At 52.9% G+C, this 14877-nt stretch overlaps 1 protein-coding gene across 3 annotated transcripts in view; it reads left to right on the forward strand.

Moving 5' to 3' along the window:
* LOC138811222 (RAC-beta serine/threonine-protein kinase) overlaps positions 1-14877 on the forward strand; it is a 33608-nt gene that overhangs the window by 17073 nt on the left and 1658 nt on the right. For all 3 annotated transcript variants that reach the window (XM_069998907.1, XM_069998908.1, XM_069998909.1), the window contains 10 exons: positions 543-654; positions 10624-10777; positions 10943-11074; positions 11387-11452; positions 11920-11988; positions 12340-12462; positions 13388-13516; positions 13628-13842; positions 14259-14346; positions 14449-14551. In XM_069998907.1, coding sequence (XP_069855008.1) covers positions 543-654; positions 10624-10777; positions 10943-11074; positions 11387-11452; positions 11920-11988; positions 12340-12462; positions 13388-13516; positions 13628-13842; positions 14259-14346; positions 14449-14551 — 1191 coding nt within the window. The remainder of the gene's footprint in view (positions 1-542; positions 655-10623; positions 10778-10942; positions 11075-11386; positions 11453-11919; positions 11989-12339; positions 12463-13387; positions 13517-13627; positions 13843-14258; positions 14347-14448; positions 14552-14877) is intronic.

A 14877-nucleotide genomic window follows, 5' to 3' on the forward strand; every position in this document is an offset into this window, starting at 1 on the left:
TGACCCAGCAGCCTCCCATCTCCGTGGTGGGGATTGCCCTGTTGCACCAGAGACCACCTTCAGGGCCTAGGCCTGGCCCTCCAGCCTGCTGCCTGTCCTTCCCTGGCCCTGTCCACCCTGTCCTTTGAACTCAGATCTGCTCAGACCGCCTCTCAGTCTCTAGTCCCCTCCTCTGTCTCTTTCTGACCCCATCCCTTCCATGGCTCCCTGATACCTGAGGACTCTCCAGGATTGGCTCTGTTTTCCCTCTCATAGCGAGCTTCTGGGTGACATGGCCTCCTTTCTTGGAGCTACACTTCTTGATGCCCCAGGCTCTGTCAGATGCCTCCTCTGGCTTTCCCTAACCCTGCCCTCCTGGCTGAGTTGTTATTGCTCTTTTGGGCACCTCCCACACACACTGTATCTCTGAGGACAAGGCCAGGGCTTTTGTCACTAAAGGGCCCCTGGCACCATTTGGCTTGGAGCTGGGCACACAGGAGGTAGCTTGGGGACAGTGGTCTTGCCAGAGCTACATTCTTACTCTTCCCTCATCCTTCATGCAGAATGCCAGCTGATGAAGACTGAGAGGCCACGGCCCAACACCTTCGTCATCCGCTGCCTGCAGTGGACCACGGTCATTGAGAGGACCTTCCATGTGGACTCCCCTGATGAGAGGTGAGGGGCTCTGTGCAGCTTCCCTTTGAAGGCGGGGGTGGGTGGGGGGGCCTCACGGGGGAAAGGAGATGGATGGTCAGATTTCCACGGTCCTCACATAAGTCGTTTGTCTCCAGCCCTTGTGGTGTGGAGTTATAGGCAGAGCTGGTTTGGCCATGATCTCTTCAAAGGGTCTGCAGGTCCCATGAGCCTCTGTTTGGTTCTAAGTAGTGAACCAGAATCAACTATAACGATCCACTTAATAGCGAGAGCTGGTTATTGAGACTGATCTGTCCTCAAGTCAAACTGGCCAGGCTGCGTCTCAGGGGCGGCCTTAGACTGTGTGGGACCCGGCGCCATGCCCAGACACAGTTCGTGGGAGGGATGTTTGGCAGAAGCCTCATTCATCCACAGAGCTCTTCCCCTCCCTGCATCCTCCAAGAGGAAGTCCTTTTTTGCTTTTTAATTGTTTTGGGGAGGATCTTCCATCTATTCACAGACTGTCTGGAGCATGATCCTCCTATTTAAGCGTTTTATAGCTGGGATGACAGGTGCATACCACTGTGTCCAACTGGTTGATTTAGATGAGATCTCAGTAACTTTTTGCACAAGCTAGCTCCAAACCATGATCTTCTTGTCTCTGCTTCCTTAGTAGCTGAGATTATAGGTCTGAGCTACTGCTTCCAGCCCCTTTTTTTTTGTTTTGTTTTGTTTTTTATATATATATATATTTTGGGTCCGGTCGTGGGGCCTGAACTCTGGGCCTGGCCGCTGTCCCTCAGCTCTTCAGCTCAAGGCTAGCACTCTACCACTTGAGCCACAGCGCCACTTCCGGCTTTTTTCTTTTTGCTTATGTGGTGCTGAGGAATTGAACCCAGGGCCTCTGGCTTGCAAGGCAAGCGCTCTACCACTGAGCCACCTTCCAGCCCCCCAGCCCCTTTTGTTTGGCAGTCCTAGGCCCTGAACTCAGAGCCTGGGTGCTGTCTCTGGGCCTCTTTGTGCTCAAGGCTAGTGCTCTACCACTTGAGCTACAGTACAACTTCTGGCTTTTTTTTCCAGTCTTAGGGCTTAAACTCAGGGCCTGGGCACTGACCCTGAGCTTCTTTTGCTCAGGGCTAGTACTCTACCACTTGAGCCACAAGCCCACTTCCGACTTTCTGTGTATATGGTACTGAGGAATCGAACCTAGGGCTTCATGCATGCTAGACAAGCACTCTACCACTAAGCCACATTCTGCCTTTTTGTGAATAGTTTATTAGAGATAAGACTCATAGACTTTTCCTGCCCTGGCTAGCTTCAAATTGAAATCCTGAGATCTCAGCTTCCTGAGTAGATAGGATGACAGGTGTGAGCCACTGGCATCTGGCTTCAGCCCATTTCTCTCTCTCTCTTTCTCTCTCTCTCTCTCTCTCTCTCTCTCTCTTTCTCTCTCTTTCTTCTTTTCTTTTTTTTTTTTTTTTTTTTTTGGTCGGTCATGGGGCTTGAACTCTGGGCTTGGGCGCTGTCCCTGCGCTCTTCAGCTCAAGGCAAGCGCTCTACCACTTGAGCCACAGCGCCACTTCTGGTCTTCTAGTGGCTTATTGGAGATAAGAGTCTCACAGACTTTCCTGCCCGGGCTGGCTTTGAACCGCAATCCTCAGATTTCAGCCTCCTGAGTAGCTAGGATTACAGGCGTGAGCCACCAGTGCCTGGCTCTTTTCTTTTTTGTCGGTCATGGGTCTTGAACTCTGGGCACTGTCCCTCAGCTCTTCAGCTCAAGGCAAGTGCTCTACCACTTGAGCCACAGCCACTTCCGGTTTTTTGGTGCTTAATTGGAGATAAGAGTCTCACAGACTTTCCTGCTTGGGCTAGCTTTGAACCATGATCCTCAGATCTCAGCCTCATGAGTAGCTAGGATTACAGGTGTAAGCCACTGGCACCTGGCTTTCAGCCTGTTTATTGGTGATTTGAACTCAGCCTTGCACTTGCTAGAAAGAAAGCTGACCCAGCAGTCTCCCATCTCCATGGAGGGGATTGCCATGTTGCACCAGAGACCACCTGAGGTATGCCTGTATTTGTGTGTGTGTGTGTGTGTGTGTGTGTAAATTTTAGTAGCTAGATTTTAGCTACTAGTTTAATAACTAGTTTTCCTAGTTTTAAAAAAAACATTAATTATTATTAAAGAGCTAATCGTTCATCATTAAAATAAAGTCTTAGTGAAATGCCATGTGCTGCTAGCATTTCCCTTGAATGCAGGCTGGTCTGTGTGGTGAACTCTTTCTTTTTTTTTTTTTTTTTTTGTCGGCTGTGGGGCTTGAACTCTGGGCCTGGGCGCTGTCCCTCAGCTCTTCAGCTCAAGGCGAGCGCTCTACCACTTGAGCTACAGCGCCACTTCCGGTTTTCTGGTGGTTTATTGGAGATAGGAGTCTCACAGTCTCTCCTGCCCGGGCTGGCTTTGAACCGCGATCCTCAGATCTCAGCTTCCTGAGTAGCTAGGATTACAGGCGTGAGCCACCAGCGCCCGGCTGTGAACTCTTTCTTAGGTGTGGCATTGCTGGGGTCACAGGAATGCACATTGGATTTTAAGAGCCTTATGTCTCCAAACACTTGGATTTTTACCTATCTGAGCAATAGCAGTGCTGGCTCTGCAGGCCCTCCCTTTCTGTGTGGATGAGCCACGAGTTTCCTTTTCTGAACTGTCTGTTCCTATAGCTTATTTCTGTTTGGTATTGAACTTTTTCTAGTTCTTACCTAAAAGTTCTCTGTGCATGAGGGTACTAAGCCTTTTGTGGCAGGTGGCAAGTGTGTGTGTTCTCTATCCTTTCAGACATTACTTCAAAGAATGCTTTTTTTTTTTTTTTTTGTCGGTTGTGGGGCTTGAATACTAGGGCCTGGGTGCTGGCTGCCATTGAGCTTTTGTGCTCAAGGCTAGTGCTCTACCACTTTGAGCCACACTTCTACTTCTGGTTTCCTGGTGGTTAATTGGAGATAAGAGTCCCATGGACTTTACTGCTTGGACTGGCTTCCAACCACAGGCCTCAGATCTCAGCCTTCTGACTAGCTAGGATTATAGGCATGAGCCACCAGTGCCTGGCTGTAAAACACTCTTGTAGGGCCTTAGCTGTGCCCAGGCAGAGCCCTAATAGGGCCATTGAAGTGACCGTGGTGCCCTGGAGGAACTGTCCTCTCCGCCATCCTTTCTGTGCCACCTGTGTGTTGCCTTTTGAGCATTTGAAGTATGGTAACAAGGGACTGGGATTTTGATTTTATTTATTGCCAGTTGACTCTGTAGCCAGTGTGGTCAGTAGCTACACTGTAGTTCTTGAGCCTGTACAAAACAGAATCATAAGAGGCTACCACGGGCTGGGAAGGTGGCTCAGTGGTATAGTGCTTGCCTTGCATGCCTGAGGCCCTGGTTTTGATTCCTAAGCACCACATAAGCAAAAAGAAAAAAAGCTGGAAGTGGCGCTGTGGCTCAAGTGGTAGAGTGCTAGCCTTGAGCTGAAGAGCTGAGGGACTGTGCCCAGGCCAAGTTCAGGCCCCATGACCGGACCCTCCCCCCCCCAAAAAAAAAGAGGCTACCACAGTGTCTACTATAATTATTGTTGCATATCTCCCCAAGGTTAAAAATAATCTCACCCACTGAGGGGAACAGATTTAACATCTCAGGCCAGCTGAGGTGTTAACCCGTTGAAAATGAAGGGACCAAAGCACTGGGCTGCCAGTAAAAGCAACATCTGCATGAACAGATGCCTAGCCCTGGGGATTTATTATTTACTTATCTATAGTATTTATATAGCCTGGGGATTTATTACTTATTGGGCTGGTTTTGCAGGACAGATCAGAGTTGGTCCTGGAGTTAGGCAGGAAGAAGGAAAAAGAGGGAAGGAAGCCAGGCACTGATGGTTCACACCTGTAATTCTAGCTGCTCAGGAGGCTGAGATCTCAGGATCATGGTTTAAAGCCAGCTCTGGCAGTAAAGTTCATGAGACTCTTAATCACCAGAAAACCAAAAGTGGAGCTGTGGCTCAAAGTGGTAGAATGTTAGCCTTGAACAAAGGAGCTCAGGGATAGTGCCCAGGCCCCGAGTTCAAGCTCCACAACTGACAAAAAAAGAAAAAAATGGTCAGGAAAGAGAACTGACCAGCATCTGCAGAGGCCTGGCGGGGATGCAATTTCTGTGTCCCCAGAAGACAAAGGGGCAGGCATGTTGGGGGAGAGGAAGCGGAGGCGTTTGAAGCTGGCCTTGGCCCTCAGATGAGATCCTTGCAGGGCTTGGCAGACATGGGGTTGTTAGAGATTCAGGAGATGACAAACAGGAAGCAATTGAGCGGTACCTGGCACACAGTGTGGGAGCGGGGCAGGGAGTGGGCCAGAGAGATGCAAGGCAACTTGCCCTTCATTGTGGGGAGAATGCTGTTGCTAAGACTTGAGGGATTGGGGAGCCCCCCTGCCTTCCTCTTTTGTTCAGCCCCTCTGCTGTCACTGGAGAGAAAACTGCCTGGACTGCTGAGAGATCAAAGCCCAGATTCCTGCCCTTAGCCTGGGGGAGGCAGGAGCCAGGAAACACAGCCAGGGGAGCTTCCATCAGCTCTGCCCAGGGCCGGCTCATGCTGTCCTGTGGTCCTGCCTCGCCTAGGTCCAGGGCTGCTGGCTGCTCAGCCCATCAAACATGGGGGACAGGCAGGCAGAAGGTGCCCTGGTGGCTGGATACTGCCCAACACTGTGGCACCCTTGGTGCTGGGGTGCTGGTTGCTTCTCTGACCTTCCACCAGGTAGTGAGTGACCCCCCCCCCACTCCTGTCTCCACCCCACTGCCAGCTTGTGTCCCATTTAGAAAAATGGTACGAAGTATGAACAAGGCCCCTGGGCCTGCATGTATTGCTGCCCTCCGCCTCATATACGCTTTCACGCAGAACTCTTGCTGCAGTTTTTCTTTTTTTTGGTCAGTCGTGGGGCTTGAACTCTGAGCCTGGGCTCTGTCCCTCAGCTCAAGGTGAGTGCTATACCACTTGAGCCACAGTGCCACTTCTGGTTTTTCTGGTGGTTAATTGGAGATAAGAGTCTCACTGCAGGGTCTGCCTTTGAAGTGCGATCCTCAGATCTCAGCCTCCTGAGTAGCTAGGATTACAGGCGTGAGCCACCAGGGCCCCTCTCAGTTTTTCTTCTTGATGCCAAGCCTTGAACTTGAACTTGGGCACACACTACACACTTTATGACAGCACTCCTAGTGTTTGTCCCTGTGAGGTCATGATGTCATTACCACGCTGGAGACAGTGATGCAGGTGCAGCCACATCCCTGTTGAAAATGTCTGAAGCTGAAATGCTCAAAAAGCTATAACCTTGAGTGTCTGCAGGGTGCTCAAGGAGTTTGAATTTCTAGTTAGAAATCCTCAAACAACTGCAAAGTCTGTGCACATATTCCCAAATCTGAAAAACACTTCAGATCCTAAGCATTTATATAAGGTGCTTAGCCTATTACATACATACATACATACATACATACATACATACATACATACATACATACATACATACATATTTTACTAATATTCTAAGTCCATGCCACTACCTGAATTTCTCTGTTCTCTTCGAAATAGTCTTTTTCTTTATCTTTTTCTTTTTTTGCTGGTGCTGGGGCTTGAACTCTGGGCATGGACTCTGTCCCAGAGCTACTTTTTTTGCTCAAGGCTAGCATGCATGGACTTTCCTGCCTGGGCTTTGAACTGTGATCTTCAGATCTCAGCTTCCTGAGTAACTAGGATTACAGTCCTGAACCACTGGTCCCTAGCTGAAATCTTTTATTTTATTTTATTTGTGAACATACTGTACAGAGGGGTTACAATTACATGGGTAGGATAATGCGTACATTTTTTTTTTTTTTTTGTCGGTCGTGGGGCTTGAACTCTGGGCCTGGGCGCTGTCCCTCAGCTCTTCAGCTCAAGGTGAGCGCTCTACCACTTGAGCTACAGCGCCACTTCTGGTTTTCTGGTGGTTTATTGGAGATAGGAGTCTCATGGTCTTTCTTGCCCGGGCTGGCTTTGAACCGCGATCCTCAGATCTCAGCCTCCTGAGTAGCTAGGATTACAGGCGTGAGCCACCAGCGCCCGGCTTTTTAAAGTAATGCTTTTTTTTTTTTTTTTGCTTATGTGGTGCTCTGAGGAATTGAACCCAGGGCAAGGCAAGCACTCTACCACTGAGCCACCTTCCCAGCCCCAATGCGTACATTTCTTACCAAGCATTGCAGCCTCCTCCTTTGGTTTACCCTTCACATCCCTTCCCAGCCTCCCCCCTCCCCCCCAATCCCAATCCTTCTCCTTCGCCCCCTTCCCCCCCCTGAAATCTTCTTTAACCAGGATTTATTCAAGGTACCTCTAACCTGTTTGCTTGTGTTTTGCCTGTTTTTCCTCCAAAGACATTGCTATTCTTGGTCAGCCAGTCTGTCATCTTGTAGAATGTTCTGGATGTGACTTTTCTTCTTTTGTTTCCTCCATTTCCTAGGGAGTCATGTCTATAGCAGAGGAGGCAGCCTTCAGCCCTACCTCTCCACTTGGCAGATAAAGTTGTGTTGGAATGGGACCAGTCCATTTGCATGTGCATTGTCTGTGGCACTTTTGTCCTGTGGTGGCAGATTTTATAGTAGCCGTGAAGGACACATTGTGGCCACAATGCCTGAAAATCGGCTCTCCTACTCTTTATGGAAAGTCTTGGCAGCGTCTGCTTGGTGTCACCTTTCTGATGTAATCCCTGGGGCTTAGAACTCTAGAGTGGGGTAGGGCAGGATGGAGTGGGGGAGGGGCTCAGTGGTAGAGCACTTGCCTAGAGTGTGCAAGGGCCTGGGTTAATCCCTCGAACTGTGGGGAAAAAGAACAAGAATTCGGAATGGCTTTTAATCCCACTTGGTGTAAAGTTGAGCGTCTGCCATGCTCCTGCCACAGTCCTGTTACCTGCCCCGTGCCACTGGTGCCTTCACTCAGCCCCACGCATCTTCTTTCCCTTAAATCTGCCAAGCACACCCATGCTTGTGCCTCAGGGCCTTAGCACTGGCTGACCCCTGTTCCCTAGATCTCATCAGATGCTGTCTTCTCACCTCTGTTCCCCTTACCCAGCTTTACTTTTCTTTATAGTGACTGTTCACCAAGTCTGGCATTTTATATTTGCTTATTTGTGCCTGGTACATGGATGGGTGTTCAGTACTCAGTTCTCTTTTAGATGAATGAAAACAGTTAAATCTTCTGTGAGCAAGATTGCACAGCCAGGGCCATCTGTGTTCCCAGCCATAAGTGTGCTTCCCAGCTGGAGGAGGTCCCCCGGGGTCACATTTAGATTCTTAAACATGCTAAGCACACATGCCACTGAACTATGTCCGAGAGAGAGAGAGAGAGAGAGAGAGAGAGAGAGAGAGAGAGAGAGAGAGAGAGAGAGAGAGAGAGAGAGAGAGAGAGAGAGAGAGAGAGAGAGAGAGAGAGAGAGAGAGATGGGGCTTGAACTCTGTGCTTGGATGCTGTCCTTGTGCTCTTTAGCTCAAGGTGAGCACTCTACCGCCTGAGCCACAGCATCACTTCCTGTTTTCTAGTAGTTTATTGGAGATAAGAGTCTCACGGACTTTCCTGCCCGGGCTGGCTTTGAACCGCGATCCTCAGATCTCAGCCTCCTGAGTAGCTAGGATTACAGGCGTGAGCCACCGGTGCCCAGCATTTTTTTTTTTAATTGTCAAGGTGGTATACAGAGGGGTTGCAGATACATAAGTAAGGTAATAAGTCTATTTCTTGTCAAACATGTTGCCCCTTCCCTCATTTTTCTCCTACTTTCACTCTTATGTGTTCTTGATGACCAGGGTGAGGCCTGTGGAACTGGCCATTCACTGCCATGGCTTTCTGATCTTTGCCCTGGGGACCAGTCCGGAGTTGGGGGGTTGTTGGAGATAGTTAGGCTGCAGCTTTGGGTGGGAGCTCCCCTCTGCCCCAGACACTGTGTTGCAAGCCCTGGAGGAGTGTCCGGGACAGAGGCCCTTGCTTTTTCTCTGGAATTCTGAGTGCTGAAACCTTACAACCTCAGTCCAGTTGGAACTGGATTGGTGGCTGGCAAGATGAGAGCCACAATCACCCCCACCTCCTACATCCTGGTCTCCGAGTTCTTGTTGTGGCCGGCAGTTCCAGTAGGGGTCGGGGGACAGGTCTGAGCCCCACCCAGTGTCTTCCGTGAAACCAGGGATTTCCCACTGGACTGCATGCTGCACCCTGGAGTGCTGGCTTGCTTCTGTCTTGCCTAGTTCCTAAAGGCAGGAGCAGGAAGGGTGCTTGCTGCACTGCAGACCTACTGTGTATCCCCCAGCCGCTTCCCAGCTCTGTGGTACTCTGCCACCCTTGGTCAGCAGGCTCCTGTGTGGCCTGATATTTTTCTGCGGGACCATCTCAGAATCTGTATGTGAACAAGACTCTTCTTAGATCTTCCTGTTAGGAGAGTTGTGAGTTTTTTTTTTTTTTTCAACCACTTTACCCTCAAGGTCATCATTTCTTAATTCCTAAGAAAACAGTGGTAGATAAAATAGACTGTTCATGGTCCATGTTACTATTCCACCCACCCTCCCTCTTTCACTTTTTTGCTTTTTGGAAAACAGGAACATTAATACAGGGATGGGTTTAGGTCGTGAGTTGTCCAAAGGGGACATGGGTTAAAGCCAATTGAGCAATGCTGGCTGCAGGCCACGGGGGGGGGGGGGGGGGGGGAAGGCAGTGCCACTCTGCCTGCTGTGCAGAGGCCCTGGGCCTCACGGGTATGTCTGCCCACATACCTGAGTACCCACTGGATCCTGGGGGCACACCACATTCAAAGCAGATGGAAATCCTTGCCCTCGTGGGCCAGCGTAGCACAGTGGGTGAGGAATGAGGGTTGTAGGTAGTTTGCTGTTGTTCAGCCTGACATACATATGTATTTTTTGTCTCTGGTCATTTGACCTTGTTAGAAGTTTGCTAGTGTCAGAAGAAAATTCTTTCCCAGCAACTTTTTTTGTGCTTGTCCTGGGGCTTGAACTCGGGGCCTGGCCACTGTCCCAGAGTGTCTTTTGCTCAAGGCTGGCATTCTACCACTTGAGCCACAGCTCCACTTCTCGCTTCTTGGTAGTTTATTGGAGATCAGAATCTCACAGACTTTCCTACCTGTGCTGTCTTCGAACCAGGATTCTCAAATCTCAGCCTCCTGAGTAGCTAGGATGACAGGCGTGAGCCACCAATGCCTGGCTCCCAGCAATGTTGAAGTCATGAGTGTCAGAGCTAGCTTATGGTTCTCAAGCAGTCTCACTGCTGCCGGGGCCACCATTTGTGGCCATCCTGGTGTCCTGGCGGGCTGTGCCTACACGCGAGTCCTCCAGCTGCTTTGGCTCTTGAATGCTTCCTTAAAAGAAAAAAAAAATCCCCCTGTGCCAGTTCTGGGGCTTGAACTCAAGGCCTGGGTGCTGTCCCTTAGCTTTTTTGCTCAAGGCTGGTGCTCTACCACTTGAGCCCCAGGCTCTACTTCTGACTTTTTGCCAGTTAATTGGAGATATAGTTCTCATGGACTTTGCCTGCCCAGGCTGGCTTAGACTTGAGATCCTCAGATCTCAGTCTCTTGAATAGCTGGGATTCCAGGTGTGAGCCACCAGTGCTTGGCTTGAATGCTTCCATTTATTCTTGGTTTTCCTTTGCTGAGCAGTGATGACTTGTAAACTTGAATTTGAGCTCAGGGGAGCACTGGCCTTCCCTCAGGCTCAGGATGGTGTCAGGGTTTATGAGCACCAGCTGCCCCCACTGACCATTTCTGTTACCTGCTTCCAGGGGTCCTCAGGACGGACCTCTCTGGGACAGAGGTGCTCAGCTCTGTGCCCTCCCTGCACTGCCCCCACTGTGCAGCAGGGGCCTGTGCAGTACCCATCGGGCCACATCAGTTCTGTAGGCCCAAAGGGGCTCTGCAGTCTGCAAGCGTGTTGTGGGGGGGCTGGGCTGAGTGGGGTCTCACCTCGTTGTTCCCACACAGGGAGGAGTGGATGCAGGCCATCCAGATGGTCGCCAACAGCCTCAAGCAGCGGGGCCCAGGTGAGGACTCGATGGACTACAAATGTGGCTCCCCCAGCGACTCATCCACGCCAGAGGAGATGGATGTGGCAGTCAGCCGAGCCCGGGCCAAGGTGGTGAGTGCTGGGGTTGGGGGGCCCGAAGACCTGGCTCCCCAGGTTGTGGGTGCTGGAGAGGCAGGGGAGCCTGGGCCTATCGCCACAGAGCTGAGGGTGGTGTTGGTCAGCACATCCTGCCAGCTGATTGTGGGGTGCTGATACCCCTTGCTTTTTGCACCGCAGACCATGAATGACTTCGATTATCTCAAGCTCCTGGGCAAGGGCACCTTCGGTAAAGTCATCCTGGTGCGGGAGAAGGCCACCGGCCGCTACTATGCCATGAAGATCTTGCGGAAGGAGGTCATCATTGCCAAGGTGGGCACCCCTGGACCTCAGCCTGGGGCTGTAAGAGACCCGCTAATGCTCCCCCACTGCTGTGTGCCTTAGTGGTGTGGCTCAAGTGGTAGAGCATCGGGCCCCGTGGTTCAACCTCAGTATCACGACTAACAGAACTGCTCTACACTTCTGACTTTAAGACGGTGCCATGGGCACCCAGTCTGGCATCGCCCTGCCGTTGGCTCCCACAGCTTGCTTTGCTCCTGCTACCTGTGCAGCTCCTCCTTGCCTGAACTGCACCGCATGGATAGGCGTGGCCCTGGGTCACTCACCTGGGCTCTGTGTCTGCAGGATGAAGTCGCTCACACAGTCACGGAGAGCCGGGTCCTCCAGAACACCAGGCACCCCTTCCTCACAGTGAGTTGCTCTCCCTTCCCAGGCATCAGGACCCTCTGGGTACGGGGGGTGGGGGGTAGGGAGGAGGGGGGAGCAGCATCTCCATAGTGGGCAACTTCATGTGAGCAGGTGTGCCTTGTCCTGACTTTATACTGTCAGAAGCAGGTGTGGTCCAAGTGTTGCCCATCAGCCTGGCTCGAGAGGGCTCCCGAGCAGTTAGCTGACAGAGAGAGAGAGTGAGAGTGAGTGTGTATGTGTGTGTATCTGGATGGAGGGAGGTGGGGAGAGAAAGAGCACTTTTAGTGTATTTTGCCACTAAAGCAGGGGAGTGAATTGGTGGCAAGGCTCCGGGTGGTGAGAATGTCCCTTCTGTCCTGGCTATGCCTGGTCCTGGCTGAGCAGTCTAGTGCGGAATGGGCAGACCCATCCCTGGCTGGCATCCCTCCCTGTGCCCCTTCTTGCCCCAGCTGCCCTGCTCCCTCCCGCAGGCACTCAAGTACGCCTTCCAGACCCACGACCGCCTGTGCTTCGTGATGGAGTATGCCAACGGAGGGGAGGTGAGCTGGCCACACCTGCGGCGTACCTTCCAGGGCGTGTGCAACAGAGGGACACCTGGTGATGGCGGGGTGGGGGGATGCTTGCTCAGTGCCTCTTGCCTGCCTGCCTCAAGCACACAGCTATGAGCTGGGACAGAACCAAATCCGGGTGCTGAGGCATGTGGCGCTGGGCAGCTGGCAGTGCCAGGAAGCTGTGTTTGGGGCTCCAGAAACCAACTGCATCACTACATTATGAGCATCTGCTCACTTTGTCCCGTCCCCCCTCCACACTGATGTCCCCATTCCTGCCTGGCCCGTGGTCCCTGTGGAGCAGGGCTGGGATGCCTGGCTGAGCGCGCTCTGCCCACACAGCTGTTCTTCCACCTGTCCCGGGAGCGTGTGTTCACGGAGGACCGCGCGCGCTTCTATGGCGCAGAGATCGTCTCAGCCCTGGAGTACCTGCACTCTCGGGACGTGGTATACCGAGACATCAAGGTGAGCCCAGCCACCAGCACCAAAGGTCCACTGTGTGCCTGCTCGTTGGGTGCACCCTATATTCTCCCACACCGGCCCCAGCGCCCACTGCCAGAGAATGGCAGGATGCCAGGTAGCAGACACCACAATATACCGCACCACCCAGCAGCACAAATAGAAATGCTAGACCCCATGAGGGGAAGCTGAGCCCATGCGCTGCACATGTGGAGAGGACTGAGGGGTAGCTTGGGGCGGGGGCAGGCATTTGGCTAGCATTGAATCCCTGGGTTCCACCCCCCTCTTAAGAAAAAGCCTATGAAGACAAAGAAGGTTCCAGTTACTTGTAGTGGGGCACATATGGGTCTCAGGTCCTTGACCTGATGGGGTGGCACAAACACAAACATCTCCTTTGTGGTCCACTGGTATGTTTCATAATTAAAAGAAAAATGTGGTTTGGGAATGTGGCTTAGTGGTAGAGTGCTTCCCTAGCATGGGTTCGATTCCTCAGTACTACATACACAGAAAAAGGCAGAAATGGTGCTGTGGCTCAAGTGGTAAAGTGCTAGCCTTGAGCACAAAAAAGCTCAGAGACAGTGCCCAGCCCTGAGTTCTAGCCTCTGAACTGGCCGAAAGAAAAAAAAAAAAAATATGAGCAGTGCAGTGGCTCAAGCTTGTCATACTGCCTACCTGGGTGGCAGCAGTGGGGAATCTGGATTTAAAGCCAGCTCAGACATTTCATCTCGGCCAGTGGCTGGGCACGTAGCACACGCCTGTCATCCCAGTGAGTGACGCACAGAAGCACAGAAAGGAAAGCATCCAGGAAGAGGGACAGGGCCACGCCTGTGTGCTGTGGCCATCTTGGCCTCTGGAAATGGATACCCAGGAGCCTGTGATGTGGCACCTACCACCCCGGGCCCCAGCCCTGATACCTGGACTTTTCCTGCAGCTGGAGAACCTCATGCTGGACAAAGATGGCCACATCAAGATCACTGACTTCGGCCTATGCAAAGAGGGCATCAGTGATGGTGCCACCATGAAAACCTTCTGCGGGACCCCGGAGTACCTGGCGCCCGAGGTGCCTGGGGCTGGGGGTACAGGAACAGAGCTCAGGGCACAGGGACCCTGATGGGGCAGAGCCGCACCCCTGCCCCGCCCCGCCCCCAGCTTCTCCCTGGCCTCTTGTCAGGTGCTGGAGGACAACGACTACGGCCGGGCGGTGGACTGGTGGGGGCTGGGCGTGGTCATGTACGAGATGATGTGCGGCCGCCTGCCCTTCTACAACCAGGACCACGAGCGCCTCTTCGAGCTCATCCTCATGGAGGAGATCCGCTTCCCACGCACGCTCGGCCCCGAGGCCAAGTCCTTGCTTGCCGGGCTGCTCAAGAAGGACCCCAAGCAGAGGTAAGGGCTGGTGTCCGCCCTGCCCAAGCCACCAGCTGCCACTGTCCCCTCAGCCACACCCAGTCATCTGCGCCAAGCGTGTGGCCCCACCGCTGCACCTGGACTCAGCAAACTCTGCCCTCAGCCTCTTCCCTGCACTGCCTTTTACTTGCTTTATTTTGTGATACTGGGATTTGAACTCAGGGCCTTCTGCTTGCTAGGCAGGTGCTGTACCACCTGAGCCATGCCCCCCGCCCCTGGACTACTGCTGTATTGGGACAGAGTCTTGCTTAGGGTAGCTGAGTTGTCTGTGGTCAGGCCACATGCCAAGCCCGCCCTGACCCCTCCCTTTCCCAGTCCATGGCTGGGGCCCTGCAAGCCCAGCTCCTGGAGCCCGCGGCTCCCCGAGGCAGAAGCTCATGGCTATCTCTGCCCAGGCTCGGTGGGGGGCCCAGCGATGCCAAGGAGGTCATGGAGCACAGGTTCTTCCTCACCATCAACTGGCAGGATGTGGTACAAAAGAAGGTGAGCGCCCCTCGCCTGCCCCCCCACAGGAACCCTGCAAGGCCTTGCCCGTTCCTGGGGACCTGGGGTTCCTGAGTCTGGGGTGCTCTGCTCTCTCTGCAGCTCCTGCCACCCTTCAAACCTCAGGTCACCTCCGAGGTGGACACCAGGTACTTCGATGACGAGTTCACCGCGCAGTCCATCACCATCACGCCCCCGGACCGCTGTGAGTGCCTTGCCCCCCCCCCCCCCCACACACACACTGCTGCACCCAGCACATGCTGGCAGGCCCTGCGCTCTCTTTGCAAGGCCTGGTGCTATTGTTTTTCCTTGGTCTGGGGAGGGTCACAGGGAGCTGGTGGGGCTGGTAGGACTCACGTTGGCAGTCTTCCCATGCCCACCTAGGACTGGAGACAGAGTCTACCGGGGAGCTCAGGGCAGCGTGGAAGCCCAGGGATGGCCAGCGGAGGGTGGGGGTAAGTTAGGGACAGGCTGCAGGCCAGATACATTAGGGACCTGGTATGGGAACTCCAGGGTTAATGGGGACCTTGT

The sequence above is a fragment of the Dipodomys merriami genome, unplaced genomic scaffold (genome assembly GCF_024711535.1).
Source record: "Dipodomys merriami isolate MVZ:Mamm:240054 unplaced genomic scaffold, mDipMer1.0.p SCAF_52, whole genome shotgun sequence".
Classification (NCBI taxonomy): domain Eukaryota; kingdom Metazoa; phylum Chordata; class Mammalia; order Rodentia; family Heteromyidae; genus Dipodomys; species Dipodomys merriami.